Source organism: Carcharhinus amblyrhynchos, chromosome 15 (assembly GCF_965287045.1).
Source record: "Carcharhinus amblyrhynchos chromosome 15, sCarAmb.v2.hapA, whole genome shotgun sequence".
Taxonomy (NCBI): domain Eukaryota; kingdom Metazoa; phylum Chordata; class Chondrichthyes; order Carcharhiniformes; family Carcharhinidae; genus Carcharhinus; species Carcharhinus amblyrhynchos.
In genome coordinates, this window is record NC_137338.1 from 4,693,635 (window position 1) to 4,719,033 (window position 25,399).

The window sequence follows — 25,399 nt, forward strand, 5'->3', positions numbered from 1 at the left end:
GATCCGCAAATGTTTCATTCCTTTCAATGTTGAGATAATTCTGGATGTGAACTGTCAGGTTCAGAGTCTTTCCTGTGTCGAGTGGATCATGGGTGAAAAATTTGCTTCTGCTGAAATGGCAAAGGTAGACCAAGAGTGGATTCAATAAAATTTCTGGCTCAAAAAAAAATGTTGGGAGTGTTCCGAAATAGTAAATAGGAATTATTACATCAGAACATTAGATACGTGCTTAGAATGCAAGTTTTCCCGATTATTTCACAAAGTTCTACCATGAATGCTAATGATTTCTTCAATTCCTCTCTTCTGACAAAGTAATAGAAATTTGTGTGAAACCTGTGTTGAGGTCTTGAGCACACACGTCACATCCTTTTTTGTAGTTAACTTTTCCCTGACATCACTGCAAATCAAACATGGCTGACCAGGAAACTCTCCCACCCTCACCACCTACCATCGACATATTGGACGGATCTGCCCATTGACAATCAACCACTTGACCACAGCATGAATGCAAGGACACTGCCCCCTGCACCACACGATCTCCCCTCCAGTCCTCCTTCCAGAATGGTCAAGATACTGAGGTGATTTGAAAGTCTACACATTATGAGGAGTGCTAGCAAAATGTAAAAGGCATCACAGAGAATGACTCTAACCTGAGCATAAATCTAATGTTCCAGGCTACAGATTCTTTATTAAGGACATGGAAATTGGAAAAAGAGGGGGAATTACAACCTTGATAAAAGACACAACTGCCAAACTAGAATGGAGTATCTGAGTAAAAGTGATTCCAATTCTCTCCCCACACCCAATGGACAATAGGACAGGCTTTTGTCCATCCTTTAGCTAGTAATTCCTGGAACAGGTCATGAGCCTGTTACTGGGGGCTTATAGTTTGAAGGGTACCACTCCACATTAAGCATGGTTGACCAGGAAGTCTCTCCAGCTCTTACTGCTTGCCTATTTTGAGGCTGACACTCAATCTGTTTGATCATGTTGCGAATGCACCTTCCTTGGCCATCAAGTCCTGGGGTGGGACACCAGCCTGGAGCTACCCACTGCAGCACCAAACCTGCAATAAAGGTGATGGGACAATGGAAATAATATGGGTGGAGTTAAGGCATGGTTGAGGCTGGAAGACTTTGGTAGGATTTGCCTACAGACTGTCACAGGTAGAATCTACCCCTTAACAGGGGATGATTTATTTTAGAATTGAAATTTGACCATGGTGAGATGAGAGCTCAAAACATTGCTCTAGGTTTGTAGCTTACTAATTTGGTGAGCACTAGGCCACTGGATACACTTGTGTGTTTAAGTAATAATTGTCAACTAATTCCCAATCTAGCAGATCAAATTACAACCAATTTTTCTTCAGTAATTTTCAGGCTTTTTGAAATGCCAGGTGGCAATATCAACCAGGTGAATGCTGACTGTTATTGTAGTAATTTCTGCATAACCTGAGGTCTGTATTATAGAATAGAACCATAGAGTGCCCCCAGTGCGGAGGGAGGCCATTTAGCCCATTGAGCCTGCACCGAACACAAACCCAACCAGGTCAATTCCCCATAACGGCACTATTTACCCTACTAAACCCCTGACACTAAGGGGAAATTTAACGTGACCAATCAACCTAACCCGCACATCTTTGGAGTGAAGGAGGAAACCGGATTGCTCGGAGGAAACCCATGCAAACAGGGAGAGAAAGTACAAACTCCACACAGAAAGTCACCCAAGCCGGGAATCAAACCCGGGTCCCTGGCACTGTGAGGCAGCAGTGTTAACCACTCTGCCACCATATTCCATCGTATATCGCTGTAATTGACATTTACAAAGATAATTCCCAAGATTATAACAATCATTTCAAACAGCTTCTCGGGGATGGATACAGGATTTGTTTTCGACCGTGTCTGTGCGCACACTTTCTTTTGCACTTTGAACAGTAGCTGAGAAGTGTTGGAAGGATTAGCAGGCTGAGTATTAACCATTTGATTCATATCACAAATGTTTATTCTGCCGTCCTGGAGTGGGACTTGAATCCAAAGCTACATGCTCAGAGACAGGCACAGGATCATCTCAAATCTCCCCAGGCTTTAGCAGTGTTTGAGCTAACCTGTTCCTCAGAAGCTCTGCTCCTGCCAAGCTGGCGGGGGGTATTGGTTGTACACATGAGGGGAACTGGAGGGTGTGTACTACCTAGAAGTCCCCATGCAAAGGCAGCATGGAAATTGCCCGGGAGGTTTGAACTTCCGACGGGCAATTAACTTGCACAGGGAGCCACCCGGTTTAAATCAGAGACTTTGGATGTTCTATCGCTGAGCAGGATAGTCACCCGGGAAAAGTTTAAAAGGATTAAACCCACTACTGATTATTCGGTATCTGTGGTACTGAGCCACCCACAACCCCCACTATCACCACTGGGCTCTCACTCACCTGATGAAGGTGCAGCATTCCGAAAGCTGGTAATTCCAAATAAACCTGTTGGACTTTAACCTGATGTTGTGAGACTTCTTACTGTGTCTACCCCAGTCCCACACTGACATCCCCTACATTGTAGAATACTAAGATACAGTTATAGCTCCTTCAGTGCTTTCCACTCTTTGGGCAGAATTTCACACTGGGTGCACAGAATGCTCCAGATTCTCTGGATCTCTGCAGATATGGTTTTCACCACCATGCTGGCAGAGTGAGAATGCTTGAGAAACGTAGAAACTAGAAACAGGAGCAGGCCATTCGGCCCTTTGAGTCTGCTCCGCTGTTCATTTTGATCATGACTGACCATCGAATTCAATACCCTGATCCTCCGCTTCCTCCCATATCTCTTGATCCCTTTTACCGCAAGAGCTAAAACTAATTTCTTCTTGAATTCACACATGTTTTGGCCTCAGCTACATTCTGTGGTAGTGAATTCCACACACTCTGAGTGAAGAAATTTCTCCTCACCTCAGTCCTAAAAAGATTACCCTCAAACAATGACCCCTGGTTCTGCACTCCCCCACCACTGGGAACATTCTTTCTGAATCTATCCTGTCTGACCCTGTTAGAATTTTATACGTCTGTATAGCTCACAATAAACAATATTTTTCACCGCGTACCAATACATGTGACAATCATTAATAAGATAAAATCAAAAACTGGAAGTCGACAGCTCTATGGGATATAGATTTGCAAAGCTTCACGACCCTTTGAGTGGAGATGTTTGTCATCATCTCAGCCCTAATTTGCCAACCTCTTATCCTGAAACTCCAATCCCTAGTTTCACACTCTGCTGAAAGAGAATTATAGAACCCCTACATTGTAGAAGGAGGTTTTTTGAGCCTTCACCGACTCTCTGACAGGGAATCTTACCCACCCCCATCCCATCCCTGTAACCCTGTGCATTTACCGTGACTAATCCCCTGAACCGACAGATTTTGAGACACTAACGGGCAACTAAGCACGACCAATCCACATAACCTGTGCATCTTTGGAGAATGGGAAGAAACTGGAGTACCTGGAGGAAACCCACACAGACACGGGGAGTGTGTGCAAACTCCACACAGACAGTGACCCGAGGCTAGAATCGAACCTGGGCCTGGAACAGCACAGGGAGTAGCAAACAAGTTAATGGTAGGGCACCGGGGAGAGTGATAGAACAAAGAGATCTAGGTTCATAGCTCCTTGAAAGTGGAGCCACAGGTGAACAGAGTGGTGAAGAAGGCATTCAGCATGCTTGGTTTCATTGGTCAGAACATTGAATACAGAAGTTGGTATGTCTTGTTGAAGTTGCACAAAACATAGTAAGGCCATACTTGGAATACTGTGTGCAATTCTGGTCACCCTATTATAGAAAGGATATTAATAAACTAGAAAGAGTGCAGAGCAGAAAAGGTTTACTAGGATGCTACCGGGATTTGATGGTTTGAGTTATAAGGAGAGGCTGGATAGGCTCTCTGGAGCGTAGAAGGCTTAGGGGTGATCTTATAGAAGTCTAAAAAATAATGAGGGGCATAAATCAGCTAGATAGTCAATATTTCTTCCCAAAGATAGGGGAGTCTAAAACTAAAGGGCATAGCTTAAGATGAGAGGGGAGAGATACAAAAAAATCCAGAGGGTCAATTTTTTCACACAGGGTGTCTGGAACAAGCTGCCAGAGGCGGGCACAATTTTTTCTTTTTAAAAGGGTTTAGACAATTACATGGGTAAGATGGGTACGGAGGGATATGTGCCAAACACAGGCAACTGGGACTAGCTTAGGGGTTAAAAAAAGGGATGGCATGGACAAGTTGGACCAAAGGGCCTGTTTCCATGCTATAAATTATATGACTCTATGACTCTGTAAAAAAGTGAAAAAAATCACAGCTCAAAGCTACTTTGGAGAACTTACTGTGTAGTTGGAAATGTCTTGAATGATGCCATTAGAGACAGACTGGTGTGCAGGTTAAGAAATAAAGCTACCCAGGAAAGGCTGTTATCAGAAAGCAGCTTAAACCTAAAGAAGGCTTTAGAAGCCACAATCGCCATGGAGTTAGCAGCTAAGGAAGTCCAACAATTAAACTCGAGCTCTAGAATCCACAAAATGTTGGGTGAGATCCAAAGGCAAACACAAGCTCGAAATTACCACCACTGAGCAAAAAATGGACACATAGCAACTGACTACTGGTGTAAAGCTGAAAATGGAGGAACCATGGTAAAACGAGACACATCAAACGTATGCATCGCAGGAAGAAATAAAAAGTTTAAAACAAGAATTATAAAAAACAAATGCATCAAGTTGAAAACTCAATAGGGGAAGACTATCCATGTGATACATAAAGGGCATGAGAATGGACCAGAACCACAGTCAGAGAGAGGATGAGCTGTCATTGAAAGTCCCGACCACTGCAGGCACAACAAGCCATACTGGATTACTCCTTCACTGGACGGACAATCGGTAAAAATGGAGGTGGACACTGGAGCCACCAACAACTTTGTTGGTCCCAGAAATGTTTTACCAAGAGAAACTACGTGATATTGCCTTAAAACCTTCAAAGATGATGCTCAAAACCTGCACTGGGGAAGTGGTTCTGCTGAGAGGCAGTATCGGTGCAAATTTATAGCTAAACAGTCAGACCACAGAGTTGTCCCCACATGTCGTTAACGGTAACTATCCAGCCCTAATGGATGGAGAGAATGGCTGGAGAGAATCAAACTAAACTGGGCCATGGTGAATCTGATGTCAAAATCCAAAACAACTAGGTGAAGACATTGAAAAAACATGCCATTATCTTTCATGGAGAGCTTGGGAGATTGGAAGAGATCTCGGTCAAGCTAAAGATCAAGGACGGAAGGCAAGCAAGATGGCACTTTGTGGCAAGACCCGGAGTGAAGCCATTTTTACCTGAGGACTTGAACTATCTGTATAGGCTGGTTGCCTGCTTTGGGGAATGAAGGTCATCAGTCCTACACTGTTACTGAAACGTGTACAAAATCAACTCCAAGCAGGTCATTGTGAAATGATAAGTTTGAACGCAATAGTCAGGTGCTATTTTTGGTGGCAAGGTCTCGATAATAAGGTCAAGGTGAGGGTGGATATGTGCTTGGCTTGTGCAAAGTTGGAAACCTGTCACCACTGGCACCATTACATCCATAGGAATGGCAAGTAGGGCCATGACGATGAGTTTGTATTGATTGTGTTGGACCATATGAAGGACAAATGTTTTTCCTTCTGCTAGACACGTGTACAAAATGGCCTGAAGTCACCATTATGAAGACCACATCCTTGGAGAGAACAATAGAAAGTCTGGGTGAGATTTTTGCAAGATTCTGTTACCCAAAACAACTTGTTAGCAATAACAGACCATAGTTTATTTCGCAAGAATTCACAACGGAGAACAGAATCCAACACATCTGATCTGCATGCACGAATCATTGTTCAAGGTCAGAAACCCGCGTCTCCCACCGTGACCCAGTAGAAAAGTTGCAGGTCACATTGGGAGAATCGCAGCCAATGTTCCCAATGGTGGGAGAGTCCAGGACTCGGGTTCATCATTTGAGAATCAGGGCTAAACCTTTTGAAACTGAGATGAGGAGAAATTTCTTCACCCAGAGAGTGGTGAATATGTGGAATTCACTTCCACAGAATGTAGTTGAGGCCAAAACATTCTTGTGACAAGAAGAAATTAGGTACAACTCTTGGGGCTAAGGGGATCAAGGGGTATGGGGGGAAGAGGGAACCAGGATATTGAATTTGATGATCGGCCATAATGATGCTCAATGGAGAAGGCATGAAGGGCCAAATGGCCTACTCCTGCTTCTACTTTGTTTGTTTCTATGAATATACGATGAACAATAGGAGCCTGGGAAGTACTGAGGATCAGAGGGACATTCTCAGCAGGTCTGTTAGAGAGAATAGAGCTAACATTTTGAATCTCTCCACAGATGCTGTCAGATCTGCTGAGATTTTCCAACATTTTCTGTTTTCTTTCACAATCTAGTATCCGCAGTCATTCGCTTTTATTAAAGGGATCTTGATGTGCACATGCGCTAGTCTCTTAAGGTAGAAAGACAGGTGGATTTAGTGGTTCGAAGGCATACAATTTACTGGCCTTTGCTAGTTGAGGCATAGAGTTAAGAGCAGGGTGGTTAACATAGAACATAGAATATTACAGCGCAGTACAGACCCTTCGGCCCTTGATGTTGCACCGATCAGTGGAACCAATCTAATGACCCTCTAACCTAAACTATTCCAATGTTATCCATATGCCTATCCACTGACCGTTTGAACACCCTTAAAGTTGGCGAGTCCACAACTGCTGCAGGCAGGGCATTCCACGCCCTTACTACCCTCTGAGTAAAGAACCTCCTTCTGACATCCGTCCTGTAACTACCACCCCTTAATTTAAAGCTATGTCCCCTTGAGTTGGCCATCACCATCCGAGGAAAAAGGCTCTCATTGTCCACCCTATCTAATCCTCTGATCATCTTGTATGCCTCAATTAGGTTACCTCGTAACCTTCTTCTCTGTAATGAAAATAACCTCAAGTCCGTCAGCCTTTCCTCATAAGACCTTCCCACCATACCAGGCAACATCCTGGTAAACCTCCTCTGCACCCTTTCCAATGCCTCCACATCTTTCTTATAATGCGGCAACCAGAACTGTACGCAATACTCCAAGTGCGGCCGCACCAGAGTTTTGTACAGTTGTAACATGACCTCATGGCTCCGAAATTCAATCCCTCTACCAATAAAAGCTAACACACTGTATGCTTTCTTAACAACCTTATCAACCTGGGTGCCAACTTTCAGGGAGCTATGCACATGTACCCGAGATCTCTCTGCTCGTTGACACTACCAAGAGTCCTTCCATTAGCCCTATATTCTGTACTCCTGTCACTCTTTCCAAAGTGAATCACCTCACACTTTTCTGTATTAAACTCCATTTGCCACCTCTCAGCCCAGCTCTGCAGCTTATCTATGTCCCTCTGCAAACTGTAACATCCATCCTCACTGTCTACAACTCCTCCGACTTTGGTGTCGTCAGCAAATTTACTAATCCATCCTTCTACACCCTCATCTAGGTCATTTATAAAAATGATAAACAGCAGTGGCCCCAAAACAGATCCTTGAGGTACACCACTAGTAACTGAACTCCAGGTTGAATATTTCCCATCAACCACCACCCTCTGTCTTCTATCAGCTAGCCAATTCCTGATCCAAACTGCTAAATCACCCTCAATCCCATGCATCTGCATTTTCTGCAGTAGCCTACCATGCGGAACCTTATCAAACGCTTTGCTAAAATCCATATACACCACATCAACTGCCTTACCCTTATCTACCTCTTTGGTCACCTTTTCAAAAAACTCAACAAGGTTTGTGAGGCACGACCTACCCTTCACAAAACCGTGTTGACTATCCCTAATCAATTTATTTCTCTCTGGATGATTATAAATCCTATCCCTTATAATCCTTTCCAAAACTTTGCCCACAACAGAAGTAAGGCTCACCGGTCTATAAGTCCCAGGATGGTCTCTACTCCCCTTCTTGAACAAGGGGGCAACATTTGCTATCCTCCAGTCTTCCGACACTACACCTGAAGCCAATGGCGACATGAAAATCAAAGCCAAAGGCTCTGCAATCTCCTCCCTAGCCTCCCGGAGAATCCTAGGGTAAATCCCATCTGGCCCAGGGGACTTATCTATTTTCGTACTCTCGTGCGGAGGTTATTCAGGTTAGGATCTGGAATGCACTCTATAAGAATGTGATGGAGGCTGATGTCTTTCAAAAGGGATTTGAGAAAGTAGTTCAGGGCTGCACGCAGGGGTCTGGGACTGGCTGAAAGCCACGCTTCCCTTTCATCATATAGTAGTGTTTGTTCAATCACAGCATGACATTGAGACACCTGGTCCCCAGCTAGTAAACAGCACTGACCTTTTCACTGTTCTTGGTTGTTTGCTTTAGTGGAAGTGGTAGTCACAGGTGTGATGTGAAATAAAAGAGCAGTCGTGACCAGACCCGCACATGACAAGGTGAAGACTCTTATTGTTCTCAGCGCCCTCCTCATGGTCTCCAGCGCCAAAATCCTTTCGCGATGTGAGGTTGCTCGTGCTGTAGAGAATTCCATCCTGACTTCATTTGCTGAATACACCGTGGCGGACTGTGAGTGGCATTTCTCCACTCCGTTAAAGCAGAACATAAGAAATAGGAGCAGGAGTAGGCCATCCAGCCCTTCGAGCCTGCCCCGCCATTCAATAAGATCATGGCTGATCTGAAGTGGCTCAGTTCCACTTTCCCGCCCTCTCCCCATAACCCTTAATTCCCCTGTCTATCAGAAACCTATCTACCCGTGACTTAAATATATTTAGCGAGGCAGCCTCCACCACTTCAACGGGCAGAGAATTCCAGAGATTCACCACCCTTTGAGTGAAGAAGTTCCTCCTCAACTCCGTTCTAAACTGTGTCCCCTTTATTTTGAGGCTGTGTTCCCTAGTTCTGCTGAAAGTGCTTCAAGACTGTGCTTGTGATTTGTGTGTACCGTTCTGTCAGCCAGTGGGTGAGTGCACACGACATTGCTGAAACCAGTTTGGTCTGGGCTGAGCAGATGGATCCTTATTTTAGAATGGACTGGAATTTGGAAAGTTCCTTTCGCAGAATAATGAGCCTCTGGAGTACACCTTTTACCTGTGCACTGAGAGCTGACTCCACAAGACGGAGTCAACAAGAAAGAGCTGGACTGCGTCTTCCCTGGGGCTGAGATTACGTTATTTAGAAAGTCTAGAATCATTCAGAAAAGTGGAGCCATGGTCGGGATGTGCCATGCTCATATCAGGGTGGCACGGTGGCACAATGGTTAGCGCTAACGTCTCACAGTGCCAGTGAACTGGGTTTGGTTCCCAGCTTTGTGTCTGTGCAGAGTCTGCACATTCTCCTCGTGTCTGGGTGGGTTTCCTCTGGGCACTCCGGTTTCCTCCCGCAGTCCGAAAGACATGCTGGTTAGGTACATTGGCCGTGTTAAATTCTCCCTCTGTGTACCCAAAGAGGTGCCGGAGTGTGGACACGAGGTGATGTTCGCAGGAACTTCATTGCAGTGTTAATGTAAGCCTACTTGTGACAAGTCTTGTGGAGAGTCTGCAGAAGGATCTAGATAGGCTGGGCGAATGGGCCAGGAAATGGCAAATGGAATTTAATGTTGGCAAGTGCGAGGTGGTCCACTTTGGTAGGAAGAATGGTAGGAAGGACTATTACTTACGTGGAGAAAAACTGCAGCAGGCGACGGTGCAGAGGGACCTCGGGGTCCTTGTGCATGAGTCGCAAAAACCCAGCTTGCAGGTGCAGCAGGTGGTCAGGAAGGCGAATGGGATGCTGGCCTTCATAGCGAGGGGGATTGAATATAAAAGTAGGGAGGTCTTGCTGCAGCTGTATAGGGCATTGGTGAGGCCGCAGCTGGAGTACTGTGTGCAGTTTTGGGCGCCGCAGTTACGCAAGGATATTTTGGCCTTGGAGGGAGTGCAGAGGAGGTTTACTAGGCTGATGCTGGAGTTGAGGGGGTTGAGCTATGAGGAGAGGCTGAATAAACTAGGCTTGTACTCGTTAGAGTTTAGAAGAATGAGGGGAGATCTCATTGAGACGTATAAGATGATGAATGGGATGGATAGGATAGAGGTGGAGAGACTCTTCCCGCTCAGAAAGGACAGTAGGACTAGGGGACAAGGGTGGTGAATCTCTGGAATTCTCTGCCCGTTGAGGTGGTGGAGGCTGCCTCGCTAAATATTTTTAAGTCGCGGGTTGATGGGTTTTTGCTGGGCGAGGGGATTAAGGGTTATGGGGAGAGGGCGGGAATGTGGAACTGATCCACTTCAGATCAGCCATGATCTTATTGAATGGCGGGGCAGGCTCGAAGGGCTAGATGGCCTACTCCTGCTCCTATTTCTTATGTTCTTATGTTCTTATAATGAATAAATAAACTGAATTGCGGAGCAGGTTGGAGGGGATGAATGCCCACTCCTGCTCCTTATTCTTATGATTCTTTGTAGATAACACTTAGCCCCTGTGATTTCTGAAACTGATTTTGATCAGCGGAGTTGATGGAGAAGTATTTTTTCTGAACTTTAGCCCTGCAATGTCTCTGCCTTTCTGGCTCTTTGCCTCTCCACAGTGATGTCTGTGCTGTGGGAATGGTGGTGGGAAGTGTTTAATCGTGATGGTCTAGTCATCCTGATGTCAGACACACCTAATGGAACAGCTGGCGTTCTCCTGCTTTCATACCGTCAAACGCATCTCAGTCAAGCCGACAGAGACAGAACTACACCATGAAGAAAGTCATCAGGGTTCAGCAAAGCCAGAGTTTACTGGAGACTCCACTCCATCTGCAAGGTGCAGTGTCAATTACATTTCAGCTTTACCACGTGTTCTAACCTACAGCGATTTGTGTTCATTTCTATTGCAGGGGTTTGCATGGCTTACCATGAGAGTAGGTACAACACACTCGCAGTGCACTACGACAGAAACAGTGAAGGAAGTATCTGGTCAGCAGACTGCGGGATCTTCCAGATCAACAGCAAGTGGTGGTGCGTGGACGCAATGTTTCCGAATGGTGCAAATGTCTGCCACATAAACTGCGACGGTGGGTGTACCAATACAACATCAATCTAACTTTCCTTTCCTGCTTTGAATAAGGAATATGCAGTTGGGAGTGCTGTGCACTGAACTAGTTATAAAATGCATCCCGGGGCACTGGATAGGAGGCCAAAAGAAAATGCTCAAGGATGATAATAGAACAGGCATGCCATATTGGTGCTAAATGTAAGATTGCATCAGTTGAGCTGCTGATTTAAATTCAGGTTTTGCCTCTTATTAAAAGTGAAAAGGAGGCTGTCACGGTTAACATTCCTCACTCAACTGGAGTGAAAACTAGACAGATTAATGAACCATCAATCTGATGGGTGCTTATGGAACTTTGTTAAATAGAAAAGACTTTCTCACATCTTCTCCACTCGCTGCTGAATTTACACACCAATTCCACCATGTTGCAGCATAGAGAATGCAGAGTATTCTCAATCCCAGGGCTCTCCAACTCTGCCACAGTATTTAAATCATCCAGACACCTGCACACTTCGTAGAATCATAGAAACCCTACAGTGCAGAAGGAGGCAATTCAGCCCATCGAGTCTGCGCTGACAACAATCCCACCCTGGCCCTATCCCCGTCAGCCCACATATTTTCCTGGCTAATCCCTCTAACCTACGTATCCCGTGACAGTAAGGGACAATTTAACATGGCTAATCAGCCAATCCTGCACATTTTTGGAATGTGGGAAGAAAATGGAGTGCCTGGAGGAAACCCACGCAGAAACGGGGAGAATGTGCAAACTCTGCACAGGCAGTGACCCAATTTGGGAATTGAACCCAGGCCCCTGGAGCTGTGAGGCAGCAGTGTTAACCACTGTGCCACCATGCTGCACTTGGGATCTCTCAACCGAGAACTTTCTAATTCTGTATTGAAACATACCTAACCTATAACCATTGATTCTAATGTGATATTTCTTTTATTATTGTAGATTTGCTGAAAGACAGCAGTGACATACAATCAGACATTGCGTGTGCAGCAATCATAGTGAAGCAACAAGGAATGGAAGCCTGGTATGGAAAAGTCTTAACCTCTTTTTCCTCACTTTGCATTCAGTTGTGGGGGTTGGAAATGAGCGAGGGAATGTCGCAGGAGCAGTCAGCCTGACGTTGGTAGTGTGGAATATTCTAGGATCCATTATCAAAGATTTTACAGCAACTTGAGAAGAATGGCAGGATCAGATAGAGTCAGCATGGATTTACGAAAGGGAAGTCATGCTTGACAAATCTACAGGAATTCCTTGAGGATATAACTAGTAGGGTTGAATGAGGGGATTTATTTGGACTTTCAGAAGGCTTTCGACACAATCTCACATGAGGAATTTGCGTGGAAAATTGAAGTGCGTGGGTTTGGGACTTGCGTATTGAGATGGGTAGAAAACTCGTTGGCAGACAGGAAACAAAGGGTAGGAGTAAACGGTTCTTTTTCCAACTGGTCGGCAGTGACTCGTGGGATCAATGGATCAGGGATCAGTGCTGGGACCCCAGCTATTCAAAGTGCATATTCATGACTTAAATCAGGGAACTAAATGTAATATCTCCAAATTTGCAAATCACACAAAGTTGGGTGGGAGGGTGAGCTGGGAGGAGGATGCAGAGATGCTTCAGTATGAATTGGACAAAGTTGAATGAGTGGGAAAATGCAGTATGTTGTGTAGAAATATGAGGTTATCCACTTTGGTAGCAAAAATACGAAGACAGATTAATATTTGAATGGGTGTAAATTGAGAGAGGTGGATACTCAATGAGACCATATAAAAACAGAAAGGCAGATTATTATCTGAATGGTTATAGATTGAGAGTGGCAATGTGCAACAAGCATTGGATGCTTCAATGTGAGAGTTTTATAGTGAGGATGTGTCTTACAGAGTATCACATTGGGGGTGCACTATAGATAGATATTCTTCACAGTTCAGTTTCCATGCCCAATTAGCTTGCCTCTACCAGAAACTTAATTTTTTTGAACTGTAAGAAGTCTCCCAACACCAGGTTAAAGTCCAAAAGGTTTATTTGGTATTAAGAGCTTACGGAGCGCCACTCCTTCATCAGGTGAATGGGGTCTCACTCACCTGATGAAGGAGCAGCACTCCAAAAGCTTATGATACCAAATAACCCAGTTGGACTTTAATCTGGTGTTGTGAGACTTTTTATTGTGCCCACCCCAGTCCAACACCGCCATCTCCACATCATAGTTTTTTGAAGATCTGGCACCATTTTTAAAGGAATCCCTGGTGCAAAACAGCAAGAAGAAAATCCTGCAGGAAAAACAATTCTCAGCGTTACAAAACTAGCTCCATTAAAGTCAATGTTAAAGAGACTCACAGTGAAGGCAGTGGAAGTAAATTGATATATTTTTGTTGCTACAACACAATAAGAACATAAGAACATAAGAAATAGGAGCAGGAGTAGGCCATCTAGCCCTTCGAGCCTGCCCCGCCATTCAATAAGATCATGGCTGATCTGTTGTGGCTCAGTTCCACTTTCCCGCCCTCTCCCCATAACCCTTAATCCCCTCTCTTATCAAGAACCCATCAACCCGCTTCTTAAAAATATTTAGCGAGGCAGCCTCCACCACTTCAACGGGCAGAGAATTCCAGAGATTCACCACCCTTTGAGTGAAGAAGTTCCTCCTCAACTCCGTTCTAAACCGCCTCCCCTTTATCTTGAGGCTGTGCCCCCTAGTCCTACTGTCTTTTTTGAGCGGGAAGAGTCTCTCCACCTCTATCCTATCCATCCCATTCATCATCTTATACGTCTCAATGAGATCTCCCCTCATTCTTCTAAACTCTAACGAGTACAAGCCAATGCGATCAGTGCAGTGATTTATCACTGCTACTGCTGATCTGCTGGGACAGCACAGTGGCACAGTGGTTAGCACTGCTGCCTCACAGCACTAGGTACCCAGGTTCGATTCCCAGCTTGGGTGGCTGTCTGTGTGGAGTTTGCACATTCTCCCCATGTCTCCATGGGTTTCCTCCAGGTGCTCTGGTTTCCTCCTACAGTCCAAAGATGTGTGGGTTAGGTGAATTGGCCATGCTAAATTGACCATTAGTGCCTGGGGGACTAGCTAGGATAAATGGTGATGGGGAAAAGGCCTGAATGGGTTTGTGGTCAATACAGTCTTTTTGGGTTGAATGGCCTCCTTCTGCAGTGTAGGGATTCTATGATTCTATCTTTTTGAGCTGCCCTCACAGTGCAGTGCACTATTGATCATCTTTTGTCCTGTTCCTCAATCCCAATTCATCTCTGGGGAATTCATAGAATCCTACAGTGCAGACAGAGGCTATTTGGCCCATCGAGTCTGCACCAACCACAGTCCCACCCAGGCCCTATTCCCATAACCCCTTTCATTGACCGTAGATCCCCTGACACTAAGGGACAATTTAGCATAGCCAATCCACCTAACCCGTATATCTTTAGACTAGATTATTACAAGATTCTCCCCTTCCTTGATACGAAGAAGTCAGGAAGTTACTTGGACAAATAAACTGGAAGGAGGCGTTCTTAGGGAAAAGTACCGAAGGAAGGTGGCGGATATTCAAGGAATGTTTGTCTGGAGCTCTGCATGACAATGTTCCGATGAGACAAGGGGGTTTTGGTAGGTCGCGGGAACCGTGGTGCACAAAGGCTGTGTTGAACCTAGTCAGGAGGAAATGGAAGGTGTACAAAAGGTTCAGGGAACTAGGAGAGGTTAAGGATCTTGAGGAGTATAAGGACTGTAGAAAAGAGCTTAAAAGGGAAATTAGGAGAGCCAGAAGGGGTCATGAGAAGACCTTGGCGGTAAGATTAAGGAGAATCCCAAGGCCTTTTATAAATATGTGAAAGGTAAAAGGATGAGAAGAGAAGGGATAGGACCTATAAAAGGTGAAGGGGGAAAGGTCTGTGTGGAACCAGAAGAAATGGCAGAGGTGCTTAATGAGTACTTTGCCTCAGTATTCACGGTGGAAGCTGATCTGGGAGATTTTGCTACGGATTTGCAGCAGATGGAAAAGATTGAGTTTGTGGATATTAAGGTGGAGGATGTGTTAGAACTTTTGAATTCTATCAAGATAGATAAGTCGCTGGAACCAGATGGGATGTACCCCAGGATACTGTGGGAGGCGAGGGAAGTGATTGCAGAGCCCCTGGCGATGATCTTTGCGTTGTCAATGGAGACGGGAGAGGTTCCGGAAGATTGGAGGATTGCGGATGTAGTTCTTATTTTCAAGAAAGGGAACAGAGATAGCCCGGGAAATTACTGACCGGTGAGTCTGACCTCAGTGGTTGGTAAGCTGATGGAGAGGCTTCTGAGGGACAAGATTTATGAGCATTTGGAGAGGTTTGACATGATCAGGAATAGTCAGCATGGATTTGTCAAGGGCAGGTCGTGCCTTACGAGCCTAGTTGAGTTCTTCGATAATGTGACTGAACACATTGATGAAGGAAGTGCCGTGGACGTGGTTTACATGGACTTCAGCAAGGCGTTTGATAAGGTCCCCCATGCAAGACTTCTTGAGAAGGTGAGAGGGCATGGGATCCAAGGGCCTTTGGCCTTGTGGATCCAGAACTGGCTTGCCTGCAGAAGGTAGAGAGTGGTTGTGGATGGGTCTTTTTCTGAATGGAGGTCAGTCACCAGTGGAGTGCCCCAGGGATCTGTTCTAGGACCCTTGCTGTTTGTCATTTTCATAAATGACCTGGATGAAGAAGTGGAGGGATGGGTAAGTAAGTTCGCTGATGAAGGTCGGTGGTGTTGTGGATGGTCTGGAAGGATGTCAAAAGTTGCAGCAGGATATAAATAGGATGCAGGACTGGGCAGAGAAGTGGCAGATGGACTTCAACGCGGATAAATGTGTAGTCGTCCATTTTGGCAGAACCAACGGGAGTACACTATCAAGGGCAGGAGTCTTAGTAGTGTTGAAGAGCAGAAGGATCTTGGGGTCCGGGTCCACAGGACTCTTAAATCGGCCTCGCAGGTGGAGGAGGTGGTCAAGAAGGCGTATGGTGTACTGGCCTTCATTAATCGAGGGATTGAGTTTAGGAGTCGGGAGGTAATGCTACAACTTTATAAGACCCTTGTCAGGCCTCATTTGGAGTACTGTGCGCAGTTCTGGTCGCCTCACTATAGGAAAGACGTAGAAGCTATTGAAAGGGTACAGAGGAGATTTACAAGGATGTTGCCTGGACTGGGAGGCATGCCTTATGAAGTTAGGTTGAGGGAGCTGGGACTCTTTTCCCTGGAGAGACGAAGGTTGAGAGGCGACCTGATAGAGGTTTACAAAATGTTGAGAGGAATAGATAGGGTGGACTCTCAGAGGCTATTTCCCCGGGTTGAAATGGTTGCTACGAGAGGACACAGATTTAAGGTGCAAGGAGGGAAGTTCAGAAGTGATGTTAGGGGTAAGTTTTTCACTCAGAGGGTGGTGAGTGAATGGAATCGGCTGCCGTCAGTGGTGGTGGAGGCGAACTCGCTGGGGTCTTTTAAAAGACTTCTGGATGAGTATATGGGGTTTTATGGGATTGGGGGTTATAGATAGGTCTATAGATTGGTAGGTGTTGATGTGATCGGCGCAACTCGTGGGCCGAAGGGCCTGTTTGTGCTGTAGTGTTCTATGTTCTATGTTCTTTCGATATCTTGGACATATTTTGTATCCCATGCTGAATATAGTAATCTGATCTCCAGAGAATTCCTAGTGCATTTTTTTTTGTTCATTCATAAGACATGGGCACTGCTGGCTGGCCAGCATTTATTGCCCATCCCTAGTTGCCCTTGAGAAGGTGGTGGTGAGCTGCCTCCTTGAATCGCTGCAGTTCTCGTGCTGTGGGTTGACCCACAATGCCATTAGAGAGGGAATTCCAGGATTTTGATCCAGCGACTGCGAAGGAATGGCGATATATTTCCAAGTCAGGATGGTGAGTGGCTTGGAGCGGAACTTGCAGGTGGTGGTGTTTCCATGTATCTGCCAACCTTGTTCTTCGAGATGGAAATGTTTGTCAGTTTGGAAGGTGCTGTCTAAGGATTTTTGGTGAACTGTTGCATCTTGTAGATGGTACACACTGCTGCTACTGAGCATTGGTGGTGGAGGGAGTGGATGTTTTTAGATGGATGTTTGCCAGTCAAGAGGGCTGCTTCGTCCTGGATGGTGTTGAACTTTCTAAGTATTGTTGAACTCTCCATCCAGGCAAGTAGGGAGTATTCCATCACACTCCTGACTCTTGTACCCTGTAGATGGTGGTGATTAGGCTTTGGTGAGTCAGAAGGTGAGTTATTCATCACAGTATTCCTAGCCTTTGACGTGCTCTCATAGTTGAGTTTCTTGGAGTTACTCCTTGCTTGAGGAATGAGTGGGTTATGTCTGGGCTGCCTCACCCTCGGAGGAGTCAGCATCCTATGAGAGAAGGGAAGAAAACTTTTGAGAGACAGGGAAATCTGAACCCAACACCTTGACTTAATAAAATAATTATGAATATTGATTCTCTCAAACTGATCCCCTGTTTCTGTTGATTTGGTTTTGTAGGGTTTCCTGGGTCGAGTACTGCAAAGGGAGACCGATCAATCATTACACAGACAATTGCTTCTGATGAGAGGGAGGAGATACCCACTGGCTTCAACGCAGCGTAGCATGGGATATATCCAGTAGCTAGCTCTGCATTAAGTGGCTGGAAACACAACTCATTGAAATAAACGCAAGCAAATATCAATCTGAAACTGTTTCATTCCTTTAAAGATTGAGATAATTCTGGATGTGTGGAGGTTAGTTTGGAAGAAAGTGCGGTGGAATTTGGATTCTTGTTTTCAAGGGAAAAGAAATTGAGGTGTTCTGAAAGTGTATAGAATTTGAAGGCTATGAGCAAAATGCAGAAAGCATAGTGGAGAACTGACTCTAACTGGAGCGTAAGTTTAATGTTCCAGGCTACAGATTCTTTATTAAGGATATCCTGAGATGCGTAGATTAGAGGGATTAGTGGGTAAATGTGTCAGGATATGGGGGTAGGGCTTGGGTGGGATTGTGTTCGGTGAAGACTCGATGGGCTGAAGGGCCTCTTTCTGCACTGTAGGGTTCTATGGATGTGGAAATTGGAAAAGGAGGGGGGTGCTGTAATATTGATACAAGACACTACTAGCAGGGTAACTTGGAGAATGTCGGCTCTCCATAGTGAAATCCATTCAGTCCCATTCCCCATTCCATCCATGTGACTCTGAAACTTGATGGCCAGCAAGTGCCCATCCTGATTCCCTTTGAAATCATTGATTGTTTTCCCTTCCACTACCTGAATGGGCACGAGTTCCAGCTCATCACCACCAGTGGTGTCAAAATGTTCCTCCTCAAATCCCCCTGAAACTCTTGCCCAACGGCTTAAATCTACATCCTCTAATGCTTGTCCCAGCACCTAATGGGGACAATTTTTGCACTGTCTACCATGTCTAAATCTTCTCTGTATTCTTTCAACCTTATTAATATCCTTCCTGTAATTAGGTGATCAAAACTGCGCACAATACTCAAAATTTGGCCTCACCAATGCCTTATACAACTCACCATAACATTCCAACTCTTATACTCAATACTTTGATTTATAAAGGCTAATGTTCCAAAAGCATTCTTTACGACCCTATCTACCTGTGATTGGGAATTATGTATCTGTATTCCCAGATCCCTCTGTTCCACTACACTCTTCAGTGTCCTACCATTTACCTTGTATGTTCTACCTTGGGTTGTCATTCCAAAGTGCAATACCTCACACTTGTCTGCGTTAAATTCCATCTGCCATTTTTCAGCCCATTTTTCTAGCTGATCCAAATCCCTCTGCAAGCTTTGAAAACCTTCCTCACTGTCCACTACACCTCCAATCTTTGTATCATCAGCAAATTTGCTGATCCAATTTACCACATTACTATCCAGATCATTGGTGTAGATGACAAACAACAATGGACCCAGCACTGATCCCTGTGGCACACCACTAGTCACAGGCCTCCACTCAGAGAAGCAATCCTCCACGACCACTCTCTGGCTTCTTCCATTGAGCTAATGTCTAATCCAATTTACTACCTCCCCATGTATACCTAGTGACTGAACCTTCTTAACTAACCTCCCATGGGGGACCTTGTCAAAGGCCTTACTGAAGTCCATGTAGACAACATCCACTGCCTTCCCTTCATCCACTTTCCTGCTAACCTCCTCGAAAAACTCTAATAGATTAGTTAAACATGACCTACCACACACAAAGCCATGTTGACTCTCCCTAATAAGTCCCTGTCCATCCAAGTATTTGTAGGTCCTATCTTTTAGTACTCCTTCCAATAATTTACCTACTACTGACGTCAAACTTATCGGTTTATAATTTCCCAGATTACTTTTTGAGCCTTTTTTAAACAATGAAATAACATGAGCTATCCTCCAATCATCCGGCACCTCACCCGTGGATACCAACATTTTAAATATATCTGCCAGGGCACCCTGCAATTTCGACACTAGTCTCCTTCAAGGTCCGAGGGAATACTGTACCCAGTCCTGGGAATTTTTCTACTCGGATTTGCCTCAAGACAGCCAGCACCTCCTCCCTTTAGTTTGTATAGGTTCCATGACCTCCCGACTTCAGATTTCAGTCTTAATTCAGTTACCACTCTCTAATGCTACGTCCAGAGATGAAACTATTTGTGTGAGGATTTCAGTAAGACCCTTTAGCATTGATTTCAAATTTTAACTTAGTTAAGATGCACCATATGCAATGAATAGTATATAACCAACCAAAATATGTTACTTAGATCCACATGTGAAGGTAATAGCATGGAAATTCAAACACAATGTACTTCTGAGCTTATCATCATAGGTCTTTACAACAATTCCATTTATATAGTGTTTTTAATATTCCAAAAGTCCCATCATGAACTGTTAAAATTATATATTTTCATAGAGTCACAGAATCCCTACAGCGCAGTGGGATGCCATTCAGCCCATTGAGTCTGCATTGGCTACAATCCCATCAGGTCCTGTCCCCATAACCCCGCGTATTTACTCTGGCTAACCCCCCTGACACCAAGGGGCAATTTACCATGGCCAATCCACCTAATCCACACATTCTTGGATTGTGGGTGGAAGCCGGAGCACCTGGAGGAAACCCATGCAGACACGGGGAGGATGTGCAAACTCCACACAGACAGTCACCTGAGGCCCATCTGGGTACCTGGCACTGTAAAGCAACAGTGCTAACCACTTTGCCACCGTGCCACCCCATTTAATTTCAGATTTTTGCCAACTGAAATTTCACTCTCTGCCATGTGGGATTTTGACCTCTTCCTTTGGATAACAATGTACGTGTTTCAACATTCCACAATTGAAAAACAAATAAATACAACTCCCTGTAATGCAGATTCAGTTGACATAACCTTTTCAATGCCTTTAACTTGCTTTACTTAACAAACTCCATTTATCTGAACTAACAATTACTGCATAACTTTGTTATCACAACAGTGTCATGCTTGTTTCACATAATTACTATTCTTCCAAATGGAAACCTTAATTATTGGATTGTTTATTTCTGCATCATTAACTCAATGTTCCCCAATCCTTGCAATGGGAATTAATGGGATCAGTTCTCCCTTGTTGACCTTGTCCAAACCTGCCATGTACACATTTATCAAATCTGCCCTTCATCTCTTGCTCCAAGGAGAATAATCAAAGCCTCACTAATCTAACCTTGTAACTAAAATCCCTTGTGCCTGATACTACTCTGGCACATCTCCTCTGCACGCTCTCAAGGTCTCTCGCCTCCTTCTTAAAGTTTGGTGACTGAAAACTCTTATTGTGCCCTCTCCAGGAGTCTCAGCTATGCCTCATCACTTCATCCTGCCAGTGGTCATTCCTGCAGGGCCAGCCCTGGTCCAATAACTCAACCTTATATGGACTTCAGGTTTGCTTCCTAATGGGAAGAAACTGAATTCTAACGTTAACAGAATGTATAGAGAAATCCATAGCGGGGTGAGATTAGTGCACTTCAGAATATCAGACGGAAAATGCTGGAAACACTCAGCAGATCTGGCAGCATCAGTGGAGAGAGAAGCAAAGCTAACATTTCAGGTCTGGGAAAAGTTAGAAATGTAAATCTGGCAATGGGGAGGAGATGGCCTTGAGGTATTATCCCTGGATTATTCATCTAGAAACTCAGCTAATATTCCAGAGTTTGAAACTCGTCATGGCAGGTGGTGAAATTTGAATTCAATAAAAAAAACTAGGAATTAGTAAAGGCGGCAAACGGACTTCACTGAGGAACATTCTGGGAGAAGTTGGTGCAGTCATATCGACCCAAAAGTGGGAAGGGGAAGAGCTCCTCTGGTGATAAACACGAGGAAGAGCATCCAGCAAAGGTGGAAGAGAGGGTTTTTGCAATGATAGGCTGACAATTACAGAATGAGAAGTTCTTCCCTATTATTCCGATAAAGGAAGGAGTGTTAGAACCATAGAACCATAGAAATTTACAGCTCAGAAACAGGCCTTTTGGCCCTTCTTGCCTGTGCCAAACCATTTTTCTGCCTAGTCCCACTGACCTGCACCTGGACCATATCCCTCCACACCCCTCTCATCCATGAACCCCTCCAAATGTTAAAAGTGACCCCGCATTTACCACTTTATCCGGCAGCTCATTCCACACTCCCACCACTCTCTGCGTGAAGAAGCCCCCCCCCAATACTCCCTTTAAACTTTTCTCCTTTCAAAGGGAGAAAAGTTAGATCAATGGGAGGTGAGTGAGAGGTATCTGAAAGGAGCTGTTGTAGTGAAGGGCTGAATGAGTGTGAGGGGAAAGTTACTGGGGGGGTTACTTAGAGTCATAGAGGTTTACAGAATGGAAACAAACCCTCCAGCCCATGCAATTGACAGCTTGGATCAATTCAAATCCCTGTCGGGTGGCTTTAGGGCCTTGAGTTTGAACAGAATGAATGGCCTCTTGTTTCTATGTTTCTTTCCTCAGTTTCTAATAGATAAGGAGCGGCAATGTGCTCTTTCTGAGAATAAAGGGACAGTTCAAAGAGAGAAGAACTGCATTTCTTAAAATAACTTGTTTTTTGATAGTTCTCCAGGAAGTTCCTCAGCAAGCTGGAGATGAGAGAAAACAAGAAAATAAACACAGGGGAAGCTTTTGAGGAATTTAGAGATCCTTGTGTCTAGAAATAACCCTTTTACACAAGAGGCGTTGGGGATGGGAGTAGACTTGGCAAGACTCCAGCTTCACCTTGTTCACTGGATCCTTTCTCCAATAATCTCTCTCTACCTGGACCCCTCCCTCTGGCCTCTTCCCTGCTCTTGATCTTTTCATTGAGGGCTCTTGACACAACATTGGCCATCTCAGTTTCTCTGCCCCGTCACACAATCCAACATGTCTGTGTCGGACTTGTTTCACTCTATTATCTCGGATACAACCCTGACTTTGTTATCAAGGCCAAGGGTAGACAAGGGTGTGTGATTTTTGTCTGGCGTATTGACCTTTACATTTGGGGGGCTGAGATCCAATTCTCAGACACTTCCTCTACTGCCCCTTGGACCATGAACCCATGTTTCTAGGCCTGCCAATTGCCTCATTTCCTCTGGTGATCTTCCCAGCAGAACCTCCAACCTCAGGTCCCCCAACTCCGCACAGCCCACTTCTACCCACTTCCCAAAATCCACAAACAGGACAATCCTGGTAGACCCCTCAAATCAGCCTGTTCCAGTCCCACTGTACATATTTTTGCATCTTACCTTCTCCTCACATCCCATTCCCCTGTAAAGACTCCAATCCATTCTTCTAGATTCCCCTCCTCAGTTGCATCTTTCAAAAATTATATTCCTGACCTGTCTGACATATCCCGAGTCATGGTTTCCTTCCCACCACTGTGGTTTTCAGGGCACTCAACTGTGTCTGACTAATCTCCACACCTCTACCCTCACCCCTTCCCTTCTGTCCCACAATCACGATAAACTTCCCCTTGTCCTCACATGTCCTCACTTTTCAGCCCACCAATATTCAAAGGACCATCCTCTGCCATTTCCACCAACCCCAGTCCCTTCCCTCCTACATTCATGATTCCTTTGTTGCCCTATATCATATTAACAATTTCCACTTCCCTGGACCTAACCACCTCCTCTTCACTATGGATGCCCAGTCCCTCTACACCTCCTCTCCCCACCAGGAGAGTCTCAGCAGTATTCACTCCTTCCTTGAGTAGAGGCCTGAACAATCCCTGTACTCCACCACACTCTTCCTCCTTGCAGAACTTGTTCTGTCACTTGACAATTCCTCCTTTACTTTATCTCATTTCCAGGTGTGGCTTTGGGTGCCCTATGGCTCCAGTTACGACTGTCTTTTTGTATGGGGTATGTGGAACTTTCCTACTCCTGTCTGACTCCGGGCCCGCTTCCACAAGTCTTTTTCTCTTACTCCAAAGATTGTATCGGTGTCGATTCATGTTCTCATCAGGAACAGGAAATCTGTATTGATTTTGCTTCCACTTCCACCCTTCTTTCACCTTCACGTGGTCCATCTCCAACACTTCCCTCCTTTGACTTCTCTGTCTCCATTTCTGGTGATAAATTGATGCCAATATTCATTACAAACCCCCACTGACTCCCACAGATCCTCATATCCTACATTCCCTATAAGGACTCCGGTCCATTCTACTAATTTCCCCTTCTCAGTTGTATCTGATGACACCTTTCAAAATAATGTTTCTGACTCATCTTGAGTCACAGTTTACTCCCCACCACTGAGGTTTTTGGGTCTGACCAATCTCTGCCCCACTACATTCACCCCTTCCCTTCTCTCTCAAAATAATGATAGAGTTCCCCTGGTCCCCACTTTCCAACCCACCAAGAGATCATCCTCCACCATTTCCACCAACTCCAAAATGATTCCAATATGTCTTCCCTTCCCCCATCAGCATTCCGCAGGGACTGTTCCTTCCGGGACAGCCTAGTTCATTCCTCCATCAGTCCCAACTCCTCATTCCCTTCCCTTAGCACTTTCCCATGCGATCACAGAAAGTGTAACAGCTGGCCCCTTTACCTTATTCCTCCTCACTGTCCCAACACTTCCTTTCAGTTCAAACAGCGTTGCGCTTGCAACTCTTTCAACCTGGTCTATTGTACCCACTTGCTCCCACTGCAGTCTTCTCTACACTGGGGAGACTAAGCTCAAACTATGTGACCGCTCACCTTGGCTCAGTCTGTAAGCATGACTCCACCTGGCCGTTTCAATTCACCTGGCTGTCATTCCCACATGTCCATCCTTATCCTGCTGTGATATTCCAGTCAATCCCAATGTAAGCTGGACAAATAGCATCTCATCTTCTGATTGGGCACTTTACAGCCTTTTGGATTCAACATTGAGTTCAACAACTTCAGAGTGTGAACCTTCTCCATCCTGACCACGTTTTTTCATCCAAAAGTAATATTTTGTCCCAGTGCAATCTCCCCACCCCTTAGGTTTTCCCTTCACAGAGTGCTGACCTGCTATTAATGCATTCTGCTGCTGTATCTTATTCATTATGCTGCCACTGACACTTCCTTTTCTTGTGCTCTAAACTACTTTTTCCAACCTTTGCCAGCTCTCACCTCTCCCACAAGCTCCAGCTGCTTCAACTGTATAAAATCCATCACATTTCTTCATAGGATAGAAGCCCCACTGGACAGGAGGCCATTCGGCCCATCGAGCCTGCATCGAACACAATCTCACCCAGGCTCTATCTACTTCATGCCACATATTTACCCTGCTAATCCCCTGAAACTAGCTCAATTTAGCATGGCCAATCCATTTAATCCACACGTTTTTCAGACTGTGGGAAGGAACTGGAGCACCCGGAGGAAACCCACACAGACACGGGGAGAATGTGCAAACTCCACACAGTGACCCGAGGCCGGAATTGAACTCGGATCCCTGATGCTGTGAGGCAGCAGTGCTAACCGCTGTGCACTTTTCCCTCTCCCTTTAACTCTGAAGAGGAGTCGTGCAAAGTCAAAGTGTTAACTCTTTTTCTCCACAGATCTGTTGATTTTTTTTCCAGCATTTTCTGTTTTGCATCTGGGTTCTTGATTCAGCTGAGCTGAAAACCCTTTTTGCAAAGGGGCAGTGCAAAAGCTGTTTTTACTTGTTCATGTGGAAATTGCAGACTTGGAGGAGGTGGGGTTCCCACGTACCTGTGCCCCCTGTTCTTCCTGATAGAGGTTGCAGGTTTGGAAGGTGCAAATACAGTGCAGCTGAGGAACAGGCCCTTCACTCCTCTAAGCCCGCGCCGATCACATTTACCTCTTGAGGCCACCTGCATCCCTCTATTCCCCGTCTATCCAGATAAGTCTTAAATACGGCTAACGTATTTGCCT

At 45.2% G+C, this 25,399-nt stretch overlaps 1 protein-coding gene across 1 annotated transcript; it reads left to right on the plus strand.

Annotated features, from left to right (window-relative positions):
* Positions 1-4,796: 4,796 nt before the first annotated feature.
* On the plus strand, positions 4,797-17,633 carry LOC145353501 (lysozyme C-like). Its single transcript, XM_080204309.1, has 5 exons — positions 4,797-4,903; positions 8,450-8,610; positions 10,898-11,074; positions 12,008-12,089; positions 17,570-17,633. The coding sequence occupies exons 1-5, from the start codon at positions 4,797-4,799 to the stop codon at positions 17,631-17,633; spliced, it is 591 nt and encodes a 196-aa protein (XP_080060435.1).
* The last annotated feature ends 7,766 nt before the right edge of the window (positions 17,634-25,399 follow it).

Bases quoted from the DNA above. Each gene is read 5' to 3' on its own strand.
- LOC145353501 (XM_080204309.1), top strand. From the start codon at position 4,797: ATGGACCAGAACCACAGTCAGAGAGAGGATGAGCTGTCATTGAAAGTC. The intron at 8,611-10,897 runs GTGAGTGGCATT...TTTCTATTGCAG, and splicing joins TGAATACACCGTGGCGGACT to GGGTTTGCATGGCTTACCAT. The intron at 11,075-12,007 runs GTGGGTGTACCA...TTATTATTGTAG, and splicing joins CTGCCACATAAACTGCGACG to ATTTGCTGAAAGACAGCAGT.